Source organism: Zophobas morio, unplaced genomic scaffold (assembly GCF_036711695.1).
Source record: "Zophobas morio isolate AGI-343-1 ecotype UQ-CSIRO unplaced genomic scaffold, CSIRO_AGI_Zmor_V1 ptg000006l, whole genome shotgun sequence".
Classification (NCBI taxonomy): Eukaryota; Metazoa; Arthropoda; class Insecta; order Coleoptera; family Tenebrionidae; genus Zophobas; species Zophobas morio.
In genome coordinates, this window is record NW_026972111.1 from 11893585 (window position 1) to 11917469 (window position 23885).

A 23885-nucleotide genomic window follows, 5' to 3' on the forward strand; every position below is an offset into this window, starting at 1 on the left:
GTCTACCTTGAAGATCTCGACACATGGTTAAAAAGAGAACTCGGTCATCGTTGCTCTACCACACGTGTTTTTTTTATCGTCATGTCCCATAAAATAATTTTGTCAATTTTATTGTTCGCAAACGCAAAACTTCGCATCACATGGGACTAGGCAATAAACAAGCGTGTGATTTTAAGAGAAATTAAACTTTGTTACTTGATTTATTACCTGTCAGCCAAATTTCAGTTTATGGTTATTTCCCAGTAGGGCGACTTTGATAAAATTTAGCAACTGTTGAAACGGTGGGCTTATGTAGATTTAAATTCTGCTTTTATTATTATCGGGCTTGGTGGACGTGTAGCATGTATTTATCAAAATGGTGTTCCATTCGGGAGTTTCACTATAAAGTAATAGGAAATACAGTTTTTCAACATTTATTTAAGAAAATTATAATCTAGTACATGATGCTTATAAACAATAATCACAAAAATAAAAATAAAATGAAAGTGACTAACAACAGGACACTAAAGATGACTAGATAATGACTAGAGGATTATCTCTTGTTACACACAGTAACACGTTTTCCATTCATTTGTACACAACAAATTTTGTTAAATTACTAACTATACAAAACAGTACAATGTAACAAAGTATGTAGGTACACCGTTTAATTAAAAATATTTTTAGTACAGGTAATTTTTGACTTATATTTATTTATATTATCGCCTATGAGTCGCTTTAATACTGATCGGTTTATTATTTGTAAGATATGCATTTGACAATTGTTTACTCATACAAAACGATTGTATTATTACCCTGTGATTCAGCAATTTTCCATACGTCGGTTTCAAAACTAAACGGATATTGAAGCTGAATTTGTTTACTGACTTCACTATGCGGCTGATTAAGTTTATGTTCTTGTAATCTGTCAAGTGTCACATTAGTTTCAACTTCACCGCATACAGTCTCCCTCCCCCAACATGACAATATGACAAATTATCCGAACACAATACACTTTAGTCAAAGCACTTGTTACATCTATTGACCGTTTTAAACATGTTGGAAATACTCTTATTTGGAATGTATTTTTAAACCTCTTCGAAATCTCGTCAACAGTTTTTAGACATTTAAATATTTTAATAATGGTTCGCGTTATAACAGGTGTGACACTAACAAGCGGCCAACAATAATAAAATAATTGCTGCGCTCCACTGTTCCACATTAATTTGCTAATTATCACATTCAGACATCACATAAACTATGACAGATACCTAAGGAATTAACAAAACCTAATGCAAAACAACATCATGTGATTGTATTGTTTTCTGCTTCAACAGAACCGGCTTAGGCTTCTTCTCGTCCCCACTCCTGTGAGGCCACGTGAGCAATAGTAACTGGTTTTCATTGGTCTCTTGGAGCTTGTTGTCCAAAGCCATAAAAATTTTCCCGCTAGACGTTTCGGAAGTTTCCGATGAGTCACTCCCGTTGCTTGAGTTGTCCAACAAGGGCTTCGTTGTGGTGGTGGGGGCGCTCTTCTCCTCACTCTCCCTCAACTGCCGCCATTTGCGTTCGAGCAGGGTCGTACTAGACAAGGAATGTTTCCTGGTAATGGTGTCTCTTCTAGAAGCGTCACTTTCTTCAGAGTAGGTCCTAGTTATAGTGATTCTAGGGGAATGCTTCGGTGTTCCGTCGAGGATATTTTGGACAACTTCGCTCTTCTTCTCGGTGGTTTCCGAGTTACCGAAGATCTTGTGGAGTAAAAGATTGGCAGGATTGAGTTTATTTGGAGATTTTTGAGTTGCTATTTGGTTGTTTTCGTCTTCGGTAATGACGGAAATTTCCGTATCGCTCACAGGAACCTGTAGTGTGTTACAGCTGGAAGTCTGCTTCATCTTCTTCCCTTCTTCTTTCGAAAGCAGGTTCAGACTGTTGGCTGATCCAGGCCGCCACGACAAATCCGTTGGTACTCTTTTAATTTTGTTCTTGTGTGGACTGTTCACCGCTTTTTGTACATCTAAGAGAGCCTCAGACAATCGTGTCTGCAAAGTGGGCTTTGTTAAAAACCCCAACGGAGTCAATGATGGCCTCCTCGACCCACAAGTCGACGGAGTCCTCGCCTGTATCTCCTGGTTCACTTCACTCTTGGTCTGCTTCTTCCTCCAGTAGTTCTTAAACGTCTTCCGCAACGGCTTGCTTTTCACTCCGTACAGGAACCCATTGATTGGTGGTGAAAAAATGAGCAGCACCATGGCAGTCGTGAAGAAGTGTGGATGATTCGGTTTAGATATTCTTTCGAAGGAACTACTCGTAGCTTCCCATATGATTAAACTATAGTAAGGAAGATACAGAATTGCCAGAGAGCCGACCAGCTGTAGCACGGAATAGATGGCGCTGCGTCCTCTAAATCTTGGTGGGCCTTGTGCCGTCACTGTTGGTACGAAAAATGGGTTTCTTTGGTGTGTTATTGTCACTTGAGCTGAGAGTGTTACTTCGTAGATGGCTGATGCGATGCGGTGACGGTGGTAGCGGGCTATCATCAAAATCTGAGAAAAATGTGTTAGAAAAGTACGTTGTGGGGTACGGATGGTCTTACCTTGAGGTTGCAGCAGATGATGAGAGTGGCAGGAAGAAGAAGAGTGAACGCAGTGTAGAGTGTTGAGTACCAGAGAGTGCCAGAACCGAAGGAAAAATCAGGGGCGCAAGCTTCGAGACCGTGAATGTATGTGTAGGGTGCTACCATGAAGAGAGGTGGCAGGCAGAGTAAAAGGGAAATGGTCCAGCCGATGCCCAAACCCGCTAGGACCTAGAAAAACTAATTTGGTATCCGTAATGTGTGATTTTAATGGAGACATAGACCGAGTACACAGGGCTTTCATAAATGTTTCGTACATCCAGTGATAAAATTTAAAACTATTGCAAATTTACCACTCTACGTGATGATGGACATTTTTATAGTTTAATTTAGGAAGGCATCTATCACAAAAATAATGACATTTGAAACTTCGAGTAAAACAAAGAGTAATTTGTGTTTGGAATTAAGACATTCCTATTTACTCGAGTTTTGTTTTAGCAATAACAATGGCCTATTCTTTGGAATAAGACACATTTATTGTGATATCTTATTATCATAATGGAACATTCTAGAATGGAGAATGGATTTACTCAAAGCAAACTTGTAGAAATAAGGACGTTGCAAAGTTCCCAGGAATCGAAATCCGGAGGCTTCTATATTAAATCATCTTAATATTGTTGATTATTTGAGAGAACAACTTGAGCCAACCCCACAAACGTCTCTACCCAAATTATCTCTGAGAATTGGTGTACCGCTAAGTAGATGTTACAAAGTTATTAAAAAGAGGTTACACATTCATCCATACAAGATTGTTATGATGCATGTCATTTACCTGCAGATATCCTTTGTCGCCTTGAATATTATAACTGGTTTTAAAATAACCTCAGTGATGGATTTAGCATTTTTTAGTAACTAAGCTTAATTCCATTTACTTCGTTAAGTTTTAAGTTGATTTTTGGAACCATTCATTCATTAACTGGATGATAATGAACTTCGTTTAGGTTGCGTCCGCAGGATGGTGCAACAGCACACACAACAAGTTTAACCTTGGTTTGTGGGCAATAGTTTTATGTCAACTGAGTCATAAGCCTGGTGCTTAATTCAGAATTTTTATCATGTTTCGTTAATCTTAGTGCGAGTGTATTTAGAAAATCACGGTGAACATTTTTTAATATTCCAAACATTATTCTTTTGATAAAATTACCAGTTTTCAACTTAGTGTCCTGAATTTTCTCGGATTTTTTTAATCAATGCCACTTCGCTTGACTCATCATTTCCCTCCTGTGCAGATGTTTATTCGTAAATAGACGAGTAATGAACATTAGTTTGACAGAAGTTAAGATGTTTTAGTAATTCTATAGTGGTTTTAAAAGTTGGTATGCCACTTTAGATTTCCCCGACTATAATACTACTATTTTTCTATTGTAATATTTTGATTAAGTTTATGCAAACTACAAAAACTATTCCAATTGTTTCGAAGTCATAACTTTCAATTAACGCATTATCAGTATACAGTACGCTAAATTATCACAATCTAGCTCAGTATGACTTAAATTATCCTTCGATATTTTGTTTTCTTTCACTGCTGTTACATGTCTCTCACCGCAGTCCTTCAAAGAGTAAGAAAATATTGATCCCAAAGAAAAATAGTCAGAATTATGTAATACAGGGTTGTTATGAATGATTATATGGTCGAAGTAGGAACTGGAAGTGTGCCGCCTCTCACTTTATGTATATTTTACTAAATGCCCAAGAACGCACGACAAATACCACACGCATTTGTATATCTGGTTGCCTAAATGCTTCATATCGTATGTCATTAAAAAATAAAACTTGCAATAAAAATAAGCAAATTTATTGTGCTTAAACATCACAGTAAATGTTCTGTGCTCAAAGCACATGTTCACTCTTTTTTTTCTTATTTTCAAAAATGTTCTGTAACATCCTTTCATTTCATTAATAAATGCTTAGCACTCATTGTTCAATTCCATGTTGTGACAGGAACTCCTGACTGCTGAAACTTGAAAAACGTTAAATAGAACATTAAAAGCGATAACTTTAAATGACAGGTTACATATGACATTAATGACAAGTAAGAACTGTCATAATGAGGCATAATTTCAGCGAAGCCAAATTTTTGAAATCCATGGCCAACTACGCCCTTAGAGTCATATATAGAAACCCTGCACAATGCAATGCAAAGGACAGCATTGTGTGATAATGTCAAATTAAATTCTTTTAAGTATACTATACTTTGATTTAAAAAAGTAATGTTTGACGTTCATTTGTTTTTGGCTATGATATTCAACTTTTTGTTTTAATGATAGGTACTCTATTTTTGCAGAGAGTCATGTAGAGATATTTTTTAAATTCTTTGACGTATCGTATTATACTTTAATATTTGAAACATAAATACAATTTAATATTTGCAATAAAATTTTGTATTTAATTATTATTTTCGTGTTAAAAGAAATTTAATTTTCAAATTAAAATAAAACCTGAAAAGAATATCGACCTTGCTAAAAAAGATTTTAGCATGAAGTAAGTACCTTGACTAGATATGTGTTCACAAATAGTTGTGTAAACAAATTCACCAACAGCAGTGTTGACACAAAAATTAAATTTAATGTACATAAATGAATTAAAAAAAAAACTTTATAAAAATCTATAAAAAATGTATAGAGTGTCATTAAAAAGTAGAAAATGATTTAATTTGACGTCACAAATCCACGTCAAATATGACAGATAAACTACGTCAGTGAGTCATGATAGCCAACAGAAATGAAAGAACCACGATCAAGAGTCTTCACTCTAAAAATTATGGTAAAAGCCTACGATACGACCGGATAAATATTTCCTCACCTCACTATTTATTAAATGAAAACCTGTTACCCAAATAAAATTTAATTCTTGGAAGATGACGATTAATTTGTTAACGATTAATTATGTGGTGGGTTGAATAATTAAGAAACATTTTTCGGTTATCTTTGTTGTGCTAACGACGTCATTATATTGGTCCCTAACATCGTCACCTCATTACGGTAACGACGAGGGAATACTGGTGCTAAAGAATTTCATTATGAGACTGAAAAATGACTTCTAATTAATTTATTTTGTGCTCATTACATGAAAACGAATACGGGGAGTTACTTGACGTTACGTGATGCTAGTGTGGCATTATATGGTTCATTACGAAGAGTCTGGCATTATTCTCGCATTAAGCGACCTTGTCAAGAGTGCAAACTGACACATGTCTATAAAAAGTGTAGTAAAACACATAGGCGGCTTTAACATAATGAAAAGTTTTGCAACAGTTTGGTCGTAAACTTAGACCCAGCTTAGATGAGCATTTAATCATGCTACTAATTTAATCACGCAGTTAATTACTCATGTGATCACATTCAACCAATCGAATTCTCAGATTCATGAGTCATCCGCATTCGAATTAAATGTTTCATAACTTTCATTCGTCCATTAAACCGGTTTGAGAGTTGCTACTAAGATTAGTAGAATTTGTTTGTTTATTATTTGTGTGAAATAAAGTATTGCATAATTCTTTAAATTTAAGATCGTTATCGACCATGGAGTAGATTACTTGTAAAGTTTATTATCTAGGATTAGAGGTTTACATGTGTAATGGCAATGTACACGAATTTCAATCCATTTAATCCTGCAATCTATTTTCAATTATTGCAACAGTTACTGATACCTGTAAAGGTGATAAGTTCAATCTGAATAGAAAATAGACGGTTTGTAGATTTTAAATCTAGTGTATTTATTACATGGATATAACAATTAAAAACAAGTATATGTGTTTAGAAAAGGTTGTTTTTGCCACACAGCTTGTTTTAAGTTGCTGCACGTTAATTGCTGTCGTTTTGTACTAGTAGCTCGAGTTCCTTTCGTAATTGTGTTAAAACATACTAAACCATAAAATATTGTGTTCTGAGGTGCGTGGTATTAAAATGTAAGTACCTATATGTTTTGCAAAATAATTAGTATACATTTACATTGTTATTGTTGATGTTTCATCTACAATGGTTACCCTCTCTGTACTTTTAAAATATACACCTGTATATTATTTAATGGAGAATATGGTGGTATCATATCATATAAAAATGGCCGGTATTCAGGCAAGATTTCTATCATTACGGGTACTAGAATTAATATGCATGGAATAGAGTAATAAAATAATATTCGAGATCCTAGAATTGCGGCATACAAATTCGTCTGCTATTCTACCACGTTTATTTGTACCCCTTGGGCATTAACCACACTAAAATATATATATAATAATATAATATATTAATAATAATAATAATAATAATAATAAAAATATTATAAATATTATACACAATATATAATTGTGGATAAAACATAATCGTTAATTTCCAACCATACAATAATAAATGAACCTAAATTATCCTCCTCGCCTGTTCCTTTCATTCACTATTCCCCTACCTTCTCTCGCTATTCCCTTTTTGCTCTCCTCTCTTTTAGTTCATTATACTCTTTCATCATATGTTTAGTGTAGTTTTTTGACACTTTATCACCATAATAGGATATACTTCTGTCTATCTTTAACTTCACTTTCCCTCTCTGCTCATGTCCCATTGGTGATCTTTGACTAAAATTTTTCGTTCCCTTGAGCTTTTATGCTGCTTGAACATTTTTTATTCTGTTATTCCAGCTTTTTTATTGACAAGAAGTGGTCTTATACTGCACTTCTTCTCTTGTCTCCTATTCTTCTTATTTTAGTAATTTCCTCCTTTCCATTATTCATCTCTACTTCTATTTTCTGATTGAATTGTTTGATCATTTAAGGTTATTTGAAAGGTTGTTTTTCACAATTCCATTAAACATTTGAGAAGAGCATATATTTTAGGATCAACTTTGTGTAATTCCAGAATTTTGTCTAGCCAGGAATACGGAACTGAATCATTAGCTTTCTTATAATCAATAAAAGCAGTATATATGTTTCTGTTTTCTTTGGTAGCTTGTTCACAGATAATGGAATTTGTGATTAATTGCTATTTGCAACAAAAGGATCCTTTAATACATCCTTTTTGTTCTTCGTTGTTGGTGACGCATTAAAACAGTGTTGACATAAAAATGTAGGGAGTGTGGATGGGTTAAGAATGAACTGTTCAAATTTTTAGTAAATGAGTGTGTATACAATTGATTATTATCATTTTAACTGTGGATAGTTTATTGGAGATGTGAGGAAGCCATTTAGCAGATTAATTAAATTCAAATTCTTGAGACCAGAGTTTCGATCAGGAAGTTGTTAAATCCTGTGAACTCGGAAGTCCACCGGTTAATTGAGTTTAGCGTGTATTGGTTAAATTTCGAGAGAATATTTTTTCATTGTTAACAAACTGAGTGTTACAAATTTTTCTGAGATGTGTTGGTTTGTATCCCTTAAGTTGTTGTCTAATGTTATTAATTTTATAATTTGATCCTGTTTCCCTCAATGTGGAGCGGAGTAGATATGATTGGTGTTAGTATTTATGTCTTTGCATGTATTGATTTCAGTGCAAGCTAAAGCTGCACAGGGTCTAATTGTGTGAAGTTTTTCAAAAGAGACAGAGTTTGTGAGATGTTTTCTAGTCCGGAATATGTTTTAAAAGTGAATTTAAATAATTTCATTATTATTATATTTTTGAAATCTATAAGAACAGAAAAATACGCGTTTTCGTGAGAACCTATAGTTCTCTGCAACAAAAATGAAAGTATATCTATAATTTACAACAATGTGTCACCCATGTTATTAAAACTTATTATTTTTGTTGATGTTTATTCGACAACTTCATTTAAATGAAATTAGAAGTTAAATATTATTCGAAAACTCTTGGGCCATCAACAGCTTTAATAAATAATGTTGTTTACAGAAGATATCTTAAAAAACTTACCGATTTTGTTTACCTACTTAAAGTCTTATTGCTATTTGTAGTAACTCGTTAGCCATCAATAGGTGGCGCCATTATGCTTCGTTTGAGTAGTTTTATTTTTGTCGCTAGATGCCAATTACTCGGTTTTCATTTTAAAAGCAGCAAAAAATTGTTTATGCTATACTTAAAATATTACAGTGTTTTTTGTTGCCCAATGTGTCGAAGTTACGTCGTTTACTTTTGTACATAAAAATATCAGAAAGGGTTAGCGTCGATATTGAGCTTTCTGAATTTGCGTGACATTTTAAAAATGTTTATTGATAGAGATCACTCTTTAAATTTAACATAATCATAATAATTACATTTCAGAGGAGAACATGAATAAATGGCTTGTCATATCTTTCAACCTACGAATTTTTTTAGTGATCAAAGAAGTATTTACATGCGCTTTTTTAATACGGCTTAACTTTTGTGATGCTTGTTTTAGATATACAGAGTCACTAGAATGTATGGAAGCGGTTAAATATCTTGAAAACCAATTGTATAAATCAAATGAAATTAGGTGTAGGGGTACAAGAAGTTTTTTTTGCTTCATTTGTTTTCGAGATGCAAAACCAACTTGATTTTTTTAAATGACACTACCATATAATTAATGCATTTTTGAATAGACCTTTTTTTTCTGAATTCATTGATATAGCACAATTATACTTTCTTTTTGATTGAAATGGGGAAATAAATTAACAAAAGATGCTCAAAATGCTCTCCATTTACTTCCTGGCAGTAAAAAAGACGCTGAATAAAATTTTGTAGTCAGTTAATTTCTAGACGAATGTTAGCAATGTCGTTACGTACGCGGTCCTGTAAAAGTCTTGAATGGAAATTGGTCCAATAGCCCCATAAAAAGTCAAGCGGTGTCAAATCAGTTGACCTGGCAGGCCACTCAATGGTACTCCTTTGGCCTATCCATCTGCCAGGAAAAGTTTCGTTTAAGTACTGTCGCACTTGATGTCCAAAATGGGGTGGAACAACGTCTTGTTGAAACCAAATAGTTCGGATTTTGGTAATTGGGAAACAAATCTCTAAGTCTAGACTTCGTCTTTTGTTACCGTAACCGATTATGATTAAAAATTCTATGCGCCCAGTTTCACTTAGATGCACCATTTTTGCAAGAACACCTTAGGTAAATTAATTTCAAAGGTAACTATGTTACCTTTTTTTTCTATTTATTCTTAATTAAAATAATTTATTTTGCCTTTTCGGTCACAAAGAAAGTACGATTGTGTTATATCAATGATTTCAGAAAAAAAAGCTCTGTTCGAAAATGCATTACTTAATAGTAGTGGCATTTAAAAAAATCAAGTTCGTCTTGCATCTCGAAAACAAATGAAGCAAAAAAAATTTTTTTTGACGACTAATTAGAGCACAATTTTTGTTCCCCTATACCTAATTTCATTTGATTTGTACAAATGGTTCTGCCACAAAGTTGAGGAAGTAGAAAAAAGCAGCCTGTTAATCTTTTAGTTGATCACTGTCCACTGAAGATAATAAAAGCACAAATGACATCTCACATTTCTTCAAGTGTCTGTGGATTTAGGTCGAAGGCCAGTATATTCTACTCTTATTATAACGTTTGTTCTTGCAGTTCACACTTATAATAATAGAAACTTGCTTTACCGAAGATATTCTGGATAGTGTACTGTTTCCGTCTGACTTCGTTGTATTAAAAAAAAAATCGTTGCCCTGCTTCTACCGGAGTTGCAAGAGATGGAGGAGCATTATTAAGAGCTAAAAGCAATTCTGTCACGTGTACTGACATCGACATCGTTGGAGTCAAAATTTTTACCAACGAAGGGAACAACTTCTAATATTTGTTATAGGTATCTCAAATATTTGCCCAGAACTTTAAAGTTTTTTTTGGTATGATGTTAAATCTTCTTTCGCCAATTTCTGTTGTACAGCTGGTAAGAGTCATGGACCACTTCTTAAGGAAGATGTTTATCACTCTGCTTTTTACATGCTCTTTGAAGGATTAGGCAGCAAATCTTCGTTCAATTGATTTTAATACGGGGCATATTTCACATAATTTTAGAAAAGCCAACTTTCTCCTTCGTCGTCAATCGTTAGCTTCAACTGACTGGTGGATCTGTCTGGAGTCTCTGAAGGATGTTGATCAAGCTTGCTCAATGTTGTATGAACAACTGAATAATATTTTGCATTTATCAGTTCCTAAATACTCAAGACAAACACGTGGTTTTAGATAGTTTTTTTGGTCCTTCTCTAGTGGTAAACTAAGCTAGTAATAATGGATAACCTAAGTTTGCTTTAATTGTGACGATTGTTTGCATTCTAACTTGTAAGTTTGCGCCAGGATAATCGTTTCGGTCGCAATATTACCGAAGAGAAAATAAGGAAATTTGAACTTTGTAGACGTACTGAAAATAATCGGTTGGTGGCACACCGTGTTACAAAACGCCGTCGAAGATAAGGAAGTACGCATTAATTTGCTAATGCAAATTACGGATTTCGAAGATATTCGTATTATAAAAATCATTGATCAAGGACGAAGACGCCGTTCGTAAACGGTTTGACGCAATGTTTGCCGATATTAAGGCAATTCATCACAAAATCTGTAAAGAGCAAGTGGCTACTCGCTCAGAGCATCCTCCACCGCCCGCCCGGCCTCATATTAAGTTACCTAAAATCGTCCTTCCGACGTTTTCCGGGGAGTTTACTAGTTTTTTTTTTCCATTTATTGAAATGTTCGATACAATTATCAATCATTCTACGGAATTAAGTGCCATTGAGAAATTTAACTATCTTCGATCCTCGCTCAAAGGTCATGCATGAGCTCTCTTTTATTCAACATATTCCGATGACTGAATCAAATTATTCTGTTGCCTACAGCGAATTGAATAAACGTTTTAAATACAATACGCAAATTTTGAAAGCGCATTGGGACGCTATTGATAACTTGAGCGGGATTAATTCGACCAATCCAGAGGGGTTTCGTACGCTAATAGATACTTTTTCGAAAAATCTAAACTCCATTAAAAACTTTAAAGTTCCCGCAGATGTGTCGGACTCTATTTTAGTTTATGTTGATGGAAAGACTACACAATGACCTTATTATGCGCTTTGAACTTCATCATAGTACAAGGAACGATACGGTTCTGACTTATGCAGAACCTCATAGTTTCGTAGAAAAGCAGTGGCTTGAGTGCAGGTGTAGTGACAAAGTGCCAAGTATACTTCTCTTAAGTCTAAGACCAAGAAAGGTGACTGCCACTACATTACTTTCCAATTCTACAAACCGTTTAAAATGTGTAGCTTGTAGCTCCTGTCATTTGATTTACAACTTCCCAGACTTGTAACTAAATCTCCAAGGGAACGTTACTTATTTGCTAAACCTAAATAGCTTTGCATCAATTGCTTAAGTAATTGCCATACTTCTAAAGCCTGAAAATTAACGGGTGTTTGTTCCAAGTGCATGCATCGACATCATAGAGCTTTTTACATTTTACGGTTCCTGTTCTCCTTCACACGAACCGCGTATGGAAGTACCGAGGCCTTCTCCAAGCACATCTGAAGTGCCTTTAACCACGGGGGCTAGTTTTGAATTCCTTTATTAGACAAAAAACGTTACAACGCATAGGTCTTCCTAAGCGCAAGGGGACTAGCTTAGTGCAGGGTCTAGGTCAGACCCGCACCGTGGTCGATTCCGACTACGCTACTTTCACTCTTCGTCCCGTAGGGCAACCATCGTCTGTGTTTCTTATTGACGCTTTCGTTCTTCCTAAAATATGTGAAGACCTATCTACTAGGAAGGTTGCGGTTGATAACTGGTCTCGTCTTCGCAAGAACTTGTCCCTAGCGGACTCCGACTTGGGGACTCCTGGTCCTGTCCATATCTACTTTGTGAGAAAATCTTTGATGATACTCATTATCGCATCCCCGGTGGTCACTCCATGGTCTCCTTGCCTTTTAGGGACTTTCTGACCAACTTTTCGGAGTGTCGAGATGTCGCTATGAATCGTTTTCTCTCTTTGGGGCAAAATTTGTAAAACACCCTCAACTTTACACGCAACATTCGGCTTTTATACAAGAATATCTTGACTTGAAGCACATGGAGCCCGTTTCCCCGCCTCAACACTCTACCTTCACAATCTATTACATTCCACATCATTGCGTTTTAAAACCTGAAAATCTTACTACTAAATTGAGGGTAGTATTTAATGCCTCCGCTTGTCTGCTTCCTTAGACCTCGATTAATGACCAGTTACTAAGTGGACCCAAGTTACAGAGGGATCTGGCAACCATTTTATTGAACTTTCGGTTTTACCCCTTTGTCTTGACCGCAGGGATACCCATTGTGACTATCAACGGATCATCTGGTGCTTCTCGCCTCAAGATCCTGTTCTGGACTATTGTTTAAAGACCGTTACATATGGAGTTACCTCTGCTCCGTATCTCGCTTTTCGGGACTTACTTAAGTTAGCGGACCTCGAAGGTTCTTCTTTCCCTTTAGTCGCCACCGTTTTATGCAACGGTACCTACATTGACCATGTTGTCACGGGCTGTTGGTCTTATTCAGACGTACTCTCATTAAGAGCTCAGTTGATTGCTTTTTTGAATCGAGGAGGCTTTGTGTTGCGTAAGGGGGTCTCTGACACCCCATCACTGTTGGACGAAACACCTCTTGGCCAGACGTCATTAACTGCTTACGAAAAAAAGAGTCCACGCTTCGACATTTTAAGAAATATAAAACTTCTTAATACCTGGACCTATTTAAGGTAAATCGTTCTTCTAGTAAAAGACTAATTGATGAAGCCTATAAGCAGTATATGGTTAATAAGGAACTTACATGTTCTAAAAATCCAAAACAATTTTGGGGCTTTGTACAAAGCAAAAAATGTAACACACATATACCAGCTTTTATGGCGGCCTTTAATAATACTAAATTGCCTTCTTTCTTCAACATAGTTGACGCATTTGGCGAGTATTTTAATAGAGTATTCATCAAATTATCCCCTTTCAGGAGGACGTCTTAAAATAATTACAACAAGCTAAATACTGCACATGTTGACAACATCTTTAGTTTCATCTTAAAAGATTGTAAAACTTTTGTGTTCTTTTCAATCTCATTCTTAAAGACTCAAAATTCCCCCCAGTTTGGAATTAATCATATACGAGGATGGTCCCAGAAATACCCGACCTGACGTATAGAAGCTGCTAATTTGTCGACAAAAATTACCTAGATCGAAAATACCAACCCTATAAAGCTAAAGTTTGAAATTTTAAGGCCCTACGTTATTTAGTACTTATTTTATCGCGGTTAATAGCGACTGATCTCAGTGAAGTTGTAAATATGGAAAAAAATTGGTCATCGTTATGTGATACAATAGTTTCACTTGAAAGGTCTCAGTCCAACCAATATTAAAGCCGAGCTGGATTCTACTTCAGAGGGGTCTGCTCCTTCGTTTACAACTATAAAATATTGAGTGGCAGAGTTTTAATAAGGCCGTAGGAGCTGCCAAAATGCACATCGCAGTGATCGACCAAATGATGTGACCACACCAGGAATGGTAAAGAAAATCCACAAAAGAGTATTAAATGACCATCCACTAAAAGTACGCGAAATAGCAGACATGTTGGGCATTTCAAAAAGTGGTGTACATCTCATATTGACCGAAAATTTGGGCATGAAAAAGCTGTAAGAAAGATGAGTGCCGCGTTTGTTTATTATAGAACAAAAACAGCGCCGTGAAGGTGTTTCAATCGGGTGTTGAGCAATGTTTCGCAGCAATAAAGCTGAGATTCTGCGTCGATTCATAACATGGGTCCATCACTTCACTCCAGAGACGAAGCAACAGTCAAAATAATGGACTGGACCTGGCGAATCAGCGCCAAAGAAAGCGAAAACAGTTCCGTCTGCTGGCAAGGTAATGGCGTCAGTTTTTTGGACACCCGTGGACTCATTTTTATTGATTGTCTCCAAAAAGTCAAAACCATCAACAGCGAGTATTATGCGAACTTATTGCCGCGTTTGAGCGATGAAATCAATTAAAAACGGCCGTAATTGTCGAAAAAGAAAATATTGCTGTGTCAAGACAATGCACCTGTTCACACATCCTTATTGCAGTGGCCAAAATCAACGAATTCCAGTTGCTTCCTCACACATCCTATTCACCAGATTTGGCCCCTTTGGATTATTTTCTCTTCCTAAACTTGAAAAAATGGCTCGCTAGTCAAAAATTTGCTAACAATAAAGAAGTGGAATCTGCGGCTAATGGCTATTTTGAGGTGTTCGACGATTCTTCCTATAAACAGGGTATCGAAGCCATTGAACAATGATGGTAAAAGTGTATAGAATTACAAGAGGACTACCTTGAAAAATAAAGAGTCCTTTTCCAAAAATTTTTGTGTCTTCTGTCAGGTCGGGTATTTCTGGGACTATCCTCGTATCTATATTTGTCCAATATTAAAAATGGACATAAAGAACGCTCAACTATTACAAATCTGGCGGTCTTCTCTCAATTTGTAAGTGACGCTACCGAATGTTAAAGAACGCGTGGCGTAATTTTCACTGATTTGCAAAAGGCTTTTGAGCAAATACATTATCAAATTTTACTTGGAAAATTGGATAGGCTCGGCTTTACTCAACCTCTGGTACATCTGTTCCGATCCTATTTGTTAACAGACTATTTTTTGTTAGATATCAAAACTTTATTTCGATTAGTATTGCTTCCTTATCTGGCCTGCCGCAAGGTTCAAATCTTGGTCCTTTGCTATTCTTGCTCTTTATCACCGAATTTCCGGATGTTTTTACTCACATCAGTTACTGTTTGCAGATGGTTTTACGCTGTATTGTAATAGTAATTTACGCAACTAGTTCGGGATAGCCTGCTTCCCGCATGAACGCTTGTTTGAGGCACGACCGAAGGGAGTGCCGCATTTGCGTGAATGCGGGAAGCAGGCTCACGAACGTGTTGTGTACAATATTTTTTGCGACGAATAAACCTTTAAACTGAAGAGATTAACTGTGAGTTATTTATAAACAACGCCATTGACAGCGCCGTCAACACGTCACAATGTTGACACTACCCGAGTATTTTAAGGTTACCATGGCAACGGGAAGTTAAATGCACGTGTGCGGGAAATTCGACCTCCCGCACTCTGGTGAATGCGCGAAAGCTATCAAAAAAGGTCATGAGTGCAAAAAATTTGTTCCACGGAATCCTACTGCTTAATTCTTCAACACGATACTGAATTCCTATTCTTTGGTCTGATCGTCTCACACTTAACATATTAAAGTGAACAAGAGTAACATTTTCAAGGAAGCAAATGCTGATTCATTAATACTGTAATATTGATAGTACTATTATTAAAAGATCTACTATGTACCGTGTTTTTATAAACGATTCACTTTCACTGTTATGTCTTATTATCGCAATGGGACATTCGTAAGCGGAGTGTGTGTATTCTGTAACCGATTGTAAGCAAGAATCTCTGGCCAAATACCGTAATTTGATAATTCAAGAAACATCATTAGAGGCTCACAACAGAGTTGTAATAAGCAGATTTGTTCGAACTGGCAGTGTCGATAAAGGGAAATCTCCTGCAAGACCTTCAGTATCTGAGGAAGTTGTTGATGATTTGAGACGATTTGAGCAGAATCCGCAAACATCTTTGACAATGTTTCGTCAGCAGTCAGGAATTCCTGTTGTAACATGAAATTGAACAATGGGTCCAAAGTATTGACGAAAGGATGTTACCAAACATTTTTGAAATGAAAACGAGCGTGAACATGTGCCTTGAACGAAATGCTGAACATTTTCTCTATTTACTGTGATGTTTAACCGCAATAATTTGTTCAATGAATTAGTTTATTTTTTAAAAAGGTATGAAGCACTTACGCAACCAATTATACAGATGCGTATGATTTTTATCGTGAGTCCTTAGGCATTTAGTAAAGTCCAAAACTGAAAGGCAGAACGTTTCCATGATCTATTTTAACCCTATTATCATTTATAGAAATCCTGGGAATTTTATTCGACTTTAAATTTAGATTTATCGAACATATTAATAACGTTATTGCTGAAGCCTATAAGACATACGGCTTTTATACCACAATTGCAAAAATTTTAAGAACCCACAAGGCTTAAAAATTTAATTTTAGAAAACGGCAGTTTGATTTGGTATCCAATATACATAACTCATTGTCACCATATTGAATTTGTCCAAAGAAAATTTCTTAAGTTGTTTTTCTTGAAGATGGTATTTATCTCCCTCGGGGATATAGTCACTCGATTTGGGTGACGTAAATTTGTATACGTTTATTTCAGTATTGAACCATGCTTAATTATTATAGTTTGTATATAATTTCAAATTCTATGTATTGGTAAAATGTACTTAATCTGTGTTTATAATTAGTTATATTTAGGTACTGTAATGTTACACAATTAGTTGTTGCACACACTATAATCTTTTCATTTATTCATGTAATTGGGTGTTCCTGATGGAATAAAATTATTATTATTATTGTTACGAAAGAAACCTATACACCGCCCCGGTACGGCGCCTGTAGGTTTTAGTATGTACGACGATGATGGGTGAGTTATCGTCGGTGACGGCCGCCAGGCTAAAGAAAAGCCTGGCAACGGAAATCGAGATGGGTATTCCAGAAAAACCTTGATTGCGAAACATCTAGAAGGGAATATCGGTTTAAGTAGAGGGCACCTTCGGAAACGAGATTATTCAATCAACGAGTCGAGTCCAGCGAATGTGGAGAGTTCAGTCAAGTTGCGCCGGAATTATTTTGTACATAATCGCTGTGTAATTAGTCGTGTAAATTTGAAGTACAAAGAAATAAATTGTTGAGTTTTACCCACGTCGATTTCAATCACCGATTATCGTAACATTATTATAAATTGATAAATTTTGTCTTTTGCGCGTAAATTTAAAAATGTATTTTAATACACTATGGTTAACTCGACTTTTATTTTATGAATACATCTGTACAGGAATGTATTAAAATTTTGTAATAAAATTAACAATGCACAATATTATTTTTTCAAGAAAATAATTTTTTTGTTTATATTTAAATGTATAATTAAATTAAATTGTGGTAGAAAACCTATTATGTTGTCTATAAAAAAAACCTCATTAAATCTGAATAATGAATTACGCGAGAAAAATATGAAACAAAAGAAACATGGATTTACCATTTGCGGTTTATAATGAAAATAAATCAGGGATAAAATCAGATTCGCACGTGCTGTGGCATTCGAAATAGCTTTTGTCGACTTCCTTGCTATACATATCAATTTGACCGAAAGCAGCAGGTGGTTAGTATTGTAATGCGTAATGACGTGTAACAAGAAACTACGAAAATAGAAGAACTTAACAACAGCAGCGTAGACTCATTTTATAAAGTGGATACTTCTAGGGTAAATTACCCGCTTGAAGCATTTTATTTAAAAGTCGATACCTGGCGTTTTGTGTTCTACTAGTCACGAGGAAAATTGATTGGGGAGGAAATTGTTCTCTTTGTTCTCTAATGTCGAAAGGTATTAATTAATACTAGACGTCTTAGGCAATTGAAATTAATGAAAAGTAAAAAAAATCATTGTTTGTTCTGAGACTGTTTTAGATGGAAAGCTTTGGGTTAGAGTAGGCGTGTTGGAAAATTTTAGTCGAAGCTCAGTACCTAGTATGATTTCTTACGTAAGAGTTGTGATCAATACAGTTGTAAGTAATGGTTCCAATTCAGGGATGTCTCCAGTCGCAAAATTGCAGTTTGTGTCATCCACTAATCACTACCGACTACTATTTCTGTGGGATGACAAAACATTTACCACACTCGTTAGTGGCTCATGTGTTAAACTTCATCCCCATGTGTACTCGTATTATTTATCTTGCGACTCTTCGCGAGCTGCAATACCTTTGTAGGTCTAGTAAGTGTGTTTTCCTCACTAATTACACCCCACATATGCATACCTCCTTACGGTGACACAATTCATAAAGTAATGGTATTTAACTTTGGCAAATACCTTTGTTTAACCAGTTTGCTCAGCGCCCCAGAAATGTTTGCTTAATTAATAATGAAAATCCTGGAAAAAAGTCGATCAATACCTCGCCATCGATTTCCCGAGCAATTCTACTTGTCATTACTCGAGTCTATTTTTGTTTACTATTATGTAAATGGTCGGTGTGTACCAACTACGACATGATTATTGAATAAGAGCAAGACAATTAGGTTGCGTGATGAGCTTCCGCTCTGAATTATTGCCGTGCATATTGATGAGTTAGTCCGGCGATGTTTTCTTAAGCAATTACCTTTTTGGCATTGACGATGTGGCTATAATGAAGGGGAGCGGCAATGGCGTAATATCTGTCACAATTGAGGCCGCAGATAGTCCACAGTGCTAATGGGTGCAACATGTTGTACAAAAAACCGTGGAAAACACACGGAAGGCCGTTGGTCAGCCATTCCGATTTTGAAAATCCTGCTGTGAATATCAAAAATAGTACTCCGAGAAGGACGTCGATCGCTCCTAGGTGCAACAGTAGGATGTTGTTAGCAGTCGTCACCTGGAATAAAAAAATACTCGTTGTTTTAAAGGTGATTAGACTAAATTAGAATATGCTGACAATTTTGTAAAACTAATATTTGAAATATACATCTAAAAACTCTTTATAAATTGATTTTAACAACCGCTGTATGAAACGTCCCTTCTACCTAACCTTACATTTTTATCTTATTGCTTTTGGTGTTGCTTCCTGGAGAAAAAATCTTTAAATAAAAAAAGTTCTTCTCCGAACTTTACTTACGTAAGTATTTATTTAAAAATAGCATTTCCATAGCAAGCAGAAAGCAATCAATTATATATATTTTTGAAATGAGTAGAAGATAAACGGTGTGTGAGAGTAGCAAATAGTAACATTTTTAACCTAGAATAACCGTGTTTGTATACTGGGCATTGTTTTCGGCGATCTTCTGCTTCAATGTTATCTGAGGCTGGTACGTAGTAGGTAGTACCTGCTAAGATAAAAACGGTTTTGGCAAATAACATGCCCTCTAAGAAAAGAGAGGGTGGGTGGGCGGGGCTAGTACCTGTTAAGATAGGACTGATTTTGGCAAATTACACTTCCATTAGATCTGCAGCACAAAATTTGGTAACAAACTTCCAGGAGAACCGAGGTATAAACATGGATTTAAACTTATATCATAGACCTGCTGATAATAATTCATTGAAACCTCCCTGCACTTTCAGCAGCTGTACAATTACATTAACCATACATTTTCATAAAGATTAATAGATCATACTCATGTTAGGATTGATTTACTGAGCGTGTACTTTTTTTTTTAACAAAATTTTGTTTGCCTCTAAAATGCTTCAGCAGTTTTTTCTTCCGTTATTTTATATAAACATATTTATCGTTTTGTTATGATTGTAAACTGTTACTTTTGGACTTTGAAATGAGAAAATGGGACATAAATGAAATAACATAAAATGTATATTTGGTTGCATAATTTAAGTTTTACTTTCTAATTTTTACAGATTTCCAACAAAAAAAAAAATATTGTAACTATAACAGGTGTGTTACGTTTTTATACTTTGGTACGAATAAACTTTACTTTACCTAATTAACAATCTTGGCTATTAATAGCCTTTATTATCTAACTCGTTATTTAAATAATTACCTATTAAAAGAATGATTTTTTTTTGTATTATTGGGTCAGTAACAAAAGTTGTAGTCGAGTTATCCTTGGAAAAGAATAGGTTTACAAAATTATCGGTGATTAAAATTAATTTTGTTAAAAACTTTTCTGTAAGGTAGCTTTAGACGCAGCGTTAAACATATCACAAGAATTTTTGGTGGTGTACAAGATCAATATAAGGCATTACATGTAAAAAAATCACGTACGGAATACAGATATTTTGCCTTTTCTTGTTGTAAAAAGAAAAGTACGTACATGTGTTAAGAAAAAAAAGGCGAAATACAAACCCCGCCCACCCGCCCTCATTTCAATTGTCATAACGTTTTTATTCGTTGTGAGCCGAAAGCGGAGTTTATTGCAAAATGCTTATTTCTCTACAAGAAACTACTATGCGAAACATGTTTTTAAATAACATGTTGTTGAAAAGAACCTATATATGTTAAGGAAAAAGAATCCAAAAAATAAGCCCCACCCACCCGCCCCAATCTCAAATTGTGATGAATTTTTCATTCGTTGTCAGACCGAGGGGCGGAACTTACATATAAAATCGTATATACCCAGAAAAAAGGCTAAACTTAAGCTCCGGTTACCCACCGTCATCTCAATTGTAATTCGTTGTGAACATTAAAATTCTAAAAAATTGTTATACATATTTCATATTGTAAATTCTGGAAGAATGGTGAAAACTTTCCAGAAAATGAAGACGAATATAACTTCTGGAAATCAGAATGTATAAAAAAAAACCTTTAGTTAATTTTCGAAAGTGTTCGAATAACACGTTGTGAATATTGAAATTCTAAACAATTGTTATATTTCATATTGTAAATTGTGGAGATGCGAGGAAAGTTCTGTCGAAACAACTTCCGACCAATTTTTTTCTTAATACTCGTAGTCTTCTTTTCGCAACAAGAAACTTAAAACGTTTAAAGTACGAAATTATGGACTTGTAATTACGCTCCGCCCCTCAGTCTGACAACGATTGGAAAATTCATCACGACTGAGATCCAGACGGATGGGTGGGGCTTATTTGTTTTTACTTAATGCATATATTTACATATGGTAATTGTTGTAGAAAAATACGGATTTTGCAATTAAGCTTCGCCCTCCTTGACTAACGCCGAACAAAGAAAAAGTGCCACAATTGAAATAGGGTGGGTGGGTGGGGCTTATGTTTTTAATTTTATTTTCTTCTTAATATATATTGTTTTTTCTCCATAACAAGAAACTGAAAACATGTTTAAAATGGTAAATTTTATCCCACACACTTTTCTACAAATTTACCCTTTTAACCATGTTTTCAGTTTCTTGTCGTGAAAAGTAAAGTACGTACATATACTAAGCAAAAAGGGAAAATACAAATCCCGCCCACCCGCCCTCATTTTAATTGTGATGACGTTTTTATTCGTTGTGAGCCAAAGGGCGGAGTTTATTGCAAAATGCTTATTTCTCTACAAGAAACTCCTATGCAAAACATGTTTTTAAAAAATGCAAAAAATAAGCCCCACCCACCCGCCCCAATCTCAATTGTGATGAATTTTTCATTCGTTGTCAGACCGAGGGGCGGAATTTAATTGTAAAATCGATTTTAATCGTTTTAAATATCTTGTCCAGAAAAACGGCAAAATTTAAGCTCCGCCTATCCATCGCCATACCAATTGTAATGATGCTTTTCGTTGTGAATATTGAAATTCTAAGAAACTGTTATATTTCATATTGTGGAAAAATGGTGTTAGTCGTACATAAAATATAATAAAATCTAAGATCTTATTTCTCACCATTAGTGGAACAACATAAATTAAACGTTTTAGTTTTGAATGTTCTTTAATCACATTAATCTTTCATAATGTTTCCTTGGTTTTCTGCTTTAACCTCAAAATAATAAAAAAAAAAAATATTTTTACACGAATATATAGGCCAAATAGAATTTTTACGAATTTCTCCAATTTAATCCCCTTTTTCAAATTTTTTACTTCCGCCCATATTAAAGGAATACAGTGTTAAGGGACAGAGTGCCAAAAACATATTAGTATCCCTAATATCGGGTGATTTTGGAAATTTCTGCTCTAGTTGGTCATGATGACGTGACGTCAGCCTTTTCAACTGCACCGCTGACGTACGCATGTCATGGCTAACTAGAACAGAAATAAAAAAAAAATCACATGGTATTTATTCTCCGTTATTCCGTACTGACATACTTGTTCCCGCCCAAACGAGTAGAATCAGACTGAAATATTGAAGTGTGAAAGCATTAATTGACAGTTTAAAACTAGCTCCATGGTGCACAAAAAATCTGTAAGCTTTTTTCGATTATTTCTGTTTAATTATTCTGGTCATGATTAATAAAAAGGTTTTTTGTTGCACAAGTCGTTTGATTTAATACTTCAAATGGACACGAGTGACAATTTTAAACCCACTTTGAACTGTCATTTATATGTCTACCTATAATTATCACTGTTTGCTTGTATTTTCTTTAATAATAAATATTTTTTTGGTGAGTGAGGAGTGTTTTATTTGGAGATATTACGACAAGGGAATTCTTATACAATTCTTAAAACAATATCACTCTCAGTATCTAATCGTTCTCCTTGATTCTCTTTTTCCCATTTTATCTTTCCTTCTTTTGATTTGCTTACCCTAGTTTTAACTTTCTTTTTTCCATTTCAGCTTCATTTTCGTTCAGCTACTTATTTATTCACTACTTTCGAATTTACCTTCCTCACGATATTTATTTTTATAAATACTCAATTTTTAACCCTTTTAAGTTTTTAATTGCGATTTGATTGATCTTGGAAGACTAAACACAGGCAAAATATTTAAAATATTCAAAGTGAATAAGAATAATTCTTTGCTCATTTTATATATAGCTTAGGAACATGAAACTAAAACTATTTAGAAAAAAACTATAGAGAAAAAAAAATATTCAAAAAGTAAATGGTATGATCTGTTTTTGTTGTTTTAATATAGATGATTTCTTGGTTTTTAACTGTTGTGTCTTTAAATGTTTTATTTTTTTGCTTAGATTTTTATGATTTTTGATCTTTATCTTAATTATTATGATCAACCCTATTATTTAAAATAAACGTAGTTACATGTATTATGAAACTATTGGTACGGGGGCATGCGATTTATTCATTCAAGTGAGTTTTAATTCATATAATTTTGGGATGATGTCATCAATTTTTTAGTAGGGACACATATTAATTTGGTTAGATGCAGTGTATTACCAATAATAACAGTACTATATTCCCAAAATTTCAGCAAATTTGGATCAGCCGTCTTTGATTTAATTAACAAAATATATCGGTTCATTCTTTTTTCCCTTTGGAACACCCGGTCTAATAAAATATCCAAGAGACAACAGATAATAAACAGACGGAAATGGAAGACCTACTTTTTTATATTACAGGAGGTATGAAACGTCAAGGAAAAATATCAAATTAGGGATTTCCCAAATGGAGCCTACTACCGAGAGAACAATAAAAAACACGATCAAAAACAGCCACGGATTTTTGAAGATTTGTCTTTGATATAATTTTCGTCTTGTTAGATTACCGTCAATGTGACTGTTTGAGTTCAAATTGCAACGATTAACTTTAGAAAGTGTGTAAAATTACACCGCAATTTTGCTTTGTGAATGTAAAAAAAAAACCTAAGTTTTTTCAAATAGAACACCCTATATACTTTTACATATTTTGATTGGCCTCTTCTTATATAATCACAA

The 23885-nt window shown here is 34.8% G+C and overlaps 2 protein-coding genes across 13 annotated transcripts in view; one reads left to right on the plus strand and one right to left on the minus strand.

Annotated features, from left to right (window-relative positions):
- The window catches only part of LOC135123628 (uncharacterized), a 257338-nt gene that overhangs the window by 69617 nt on the left and 163836 nt on the right, over window positions 1-23885 (plus strand). For 2 of the 9 annotated variants that reach the window (XM_064048461.1, XM_064048460.1), the window contains exon 1: window positions 6351-6518. The exons of the other annotated variants lie outside the window; for them this stretch is intronic. The gene's annotated coding sequence lies outside the window, so the exon portion shown is untranslated. Of the gene's footprint in view, window positions 1-6350; window positions 6519-23885 lie in introns of those variants that run through there. 9 annotated transcript variants of the gene reach the window in all.
- Window positions 398-23885, minus strand: part of LOC135123626 (bombesin receptor subtype-3-like) — a 294643-nt gene continuing 271155 nt past the window's right edge. For all 4 annotated transcript variants that reach the window (XM_064048447.1, XM_064048446.1, XM_064048448.1 and 1 more), the window contains 3 exons: window positions 18778-19032; window positions 2573-2782; window positions 398-2522 (listed from right to left, as the gene is read on the minus strand). In XM_064048447.1, coding sequence (XP_063904517.1) covers window positions 1269-2522; window positions 2573-2782; window positions 18778-19032 — 1719 coding nt within the window. In that variant the 3' untranslated portion in view covers window positions 398-1268. The remainder of the gene's footprint in view (window positions 2523-2572; window positions 2783-18777; window positions 19033-23885) is intronic.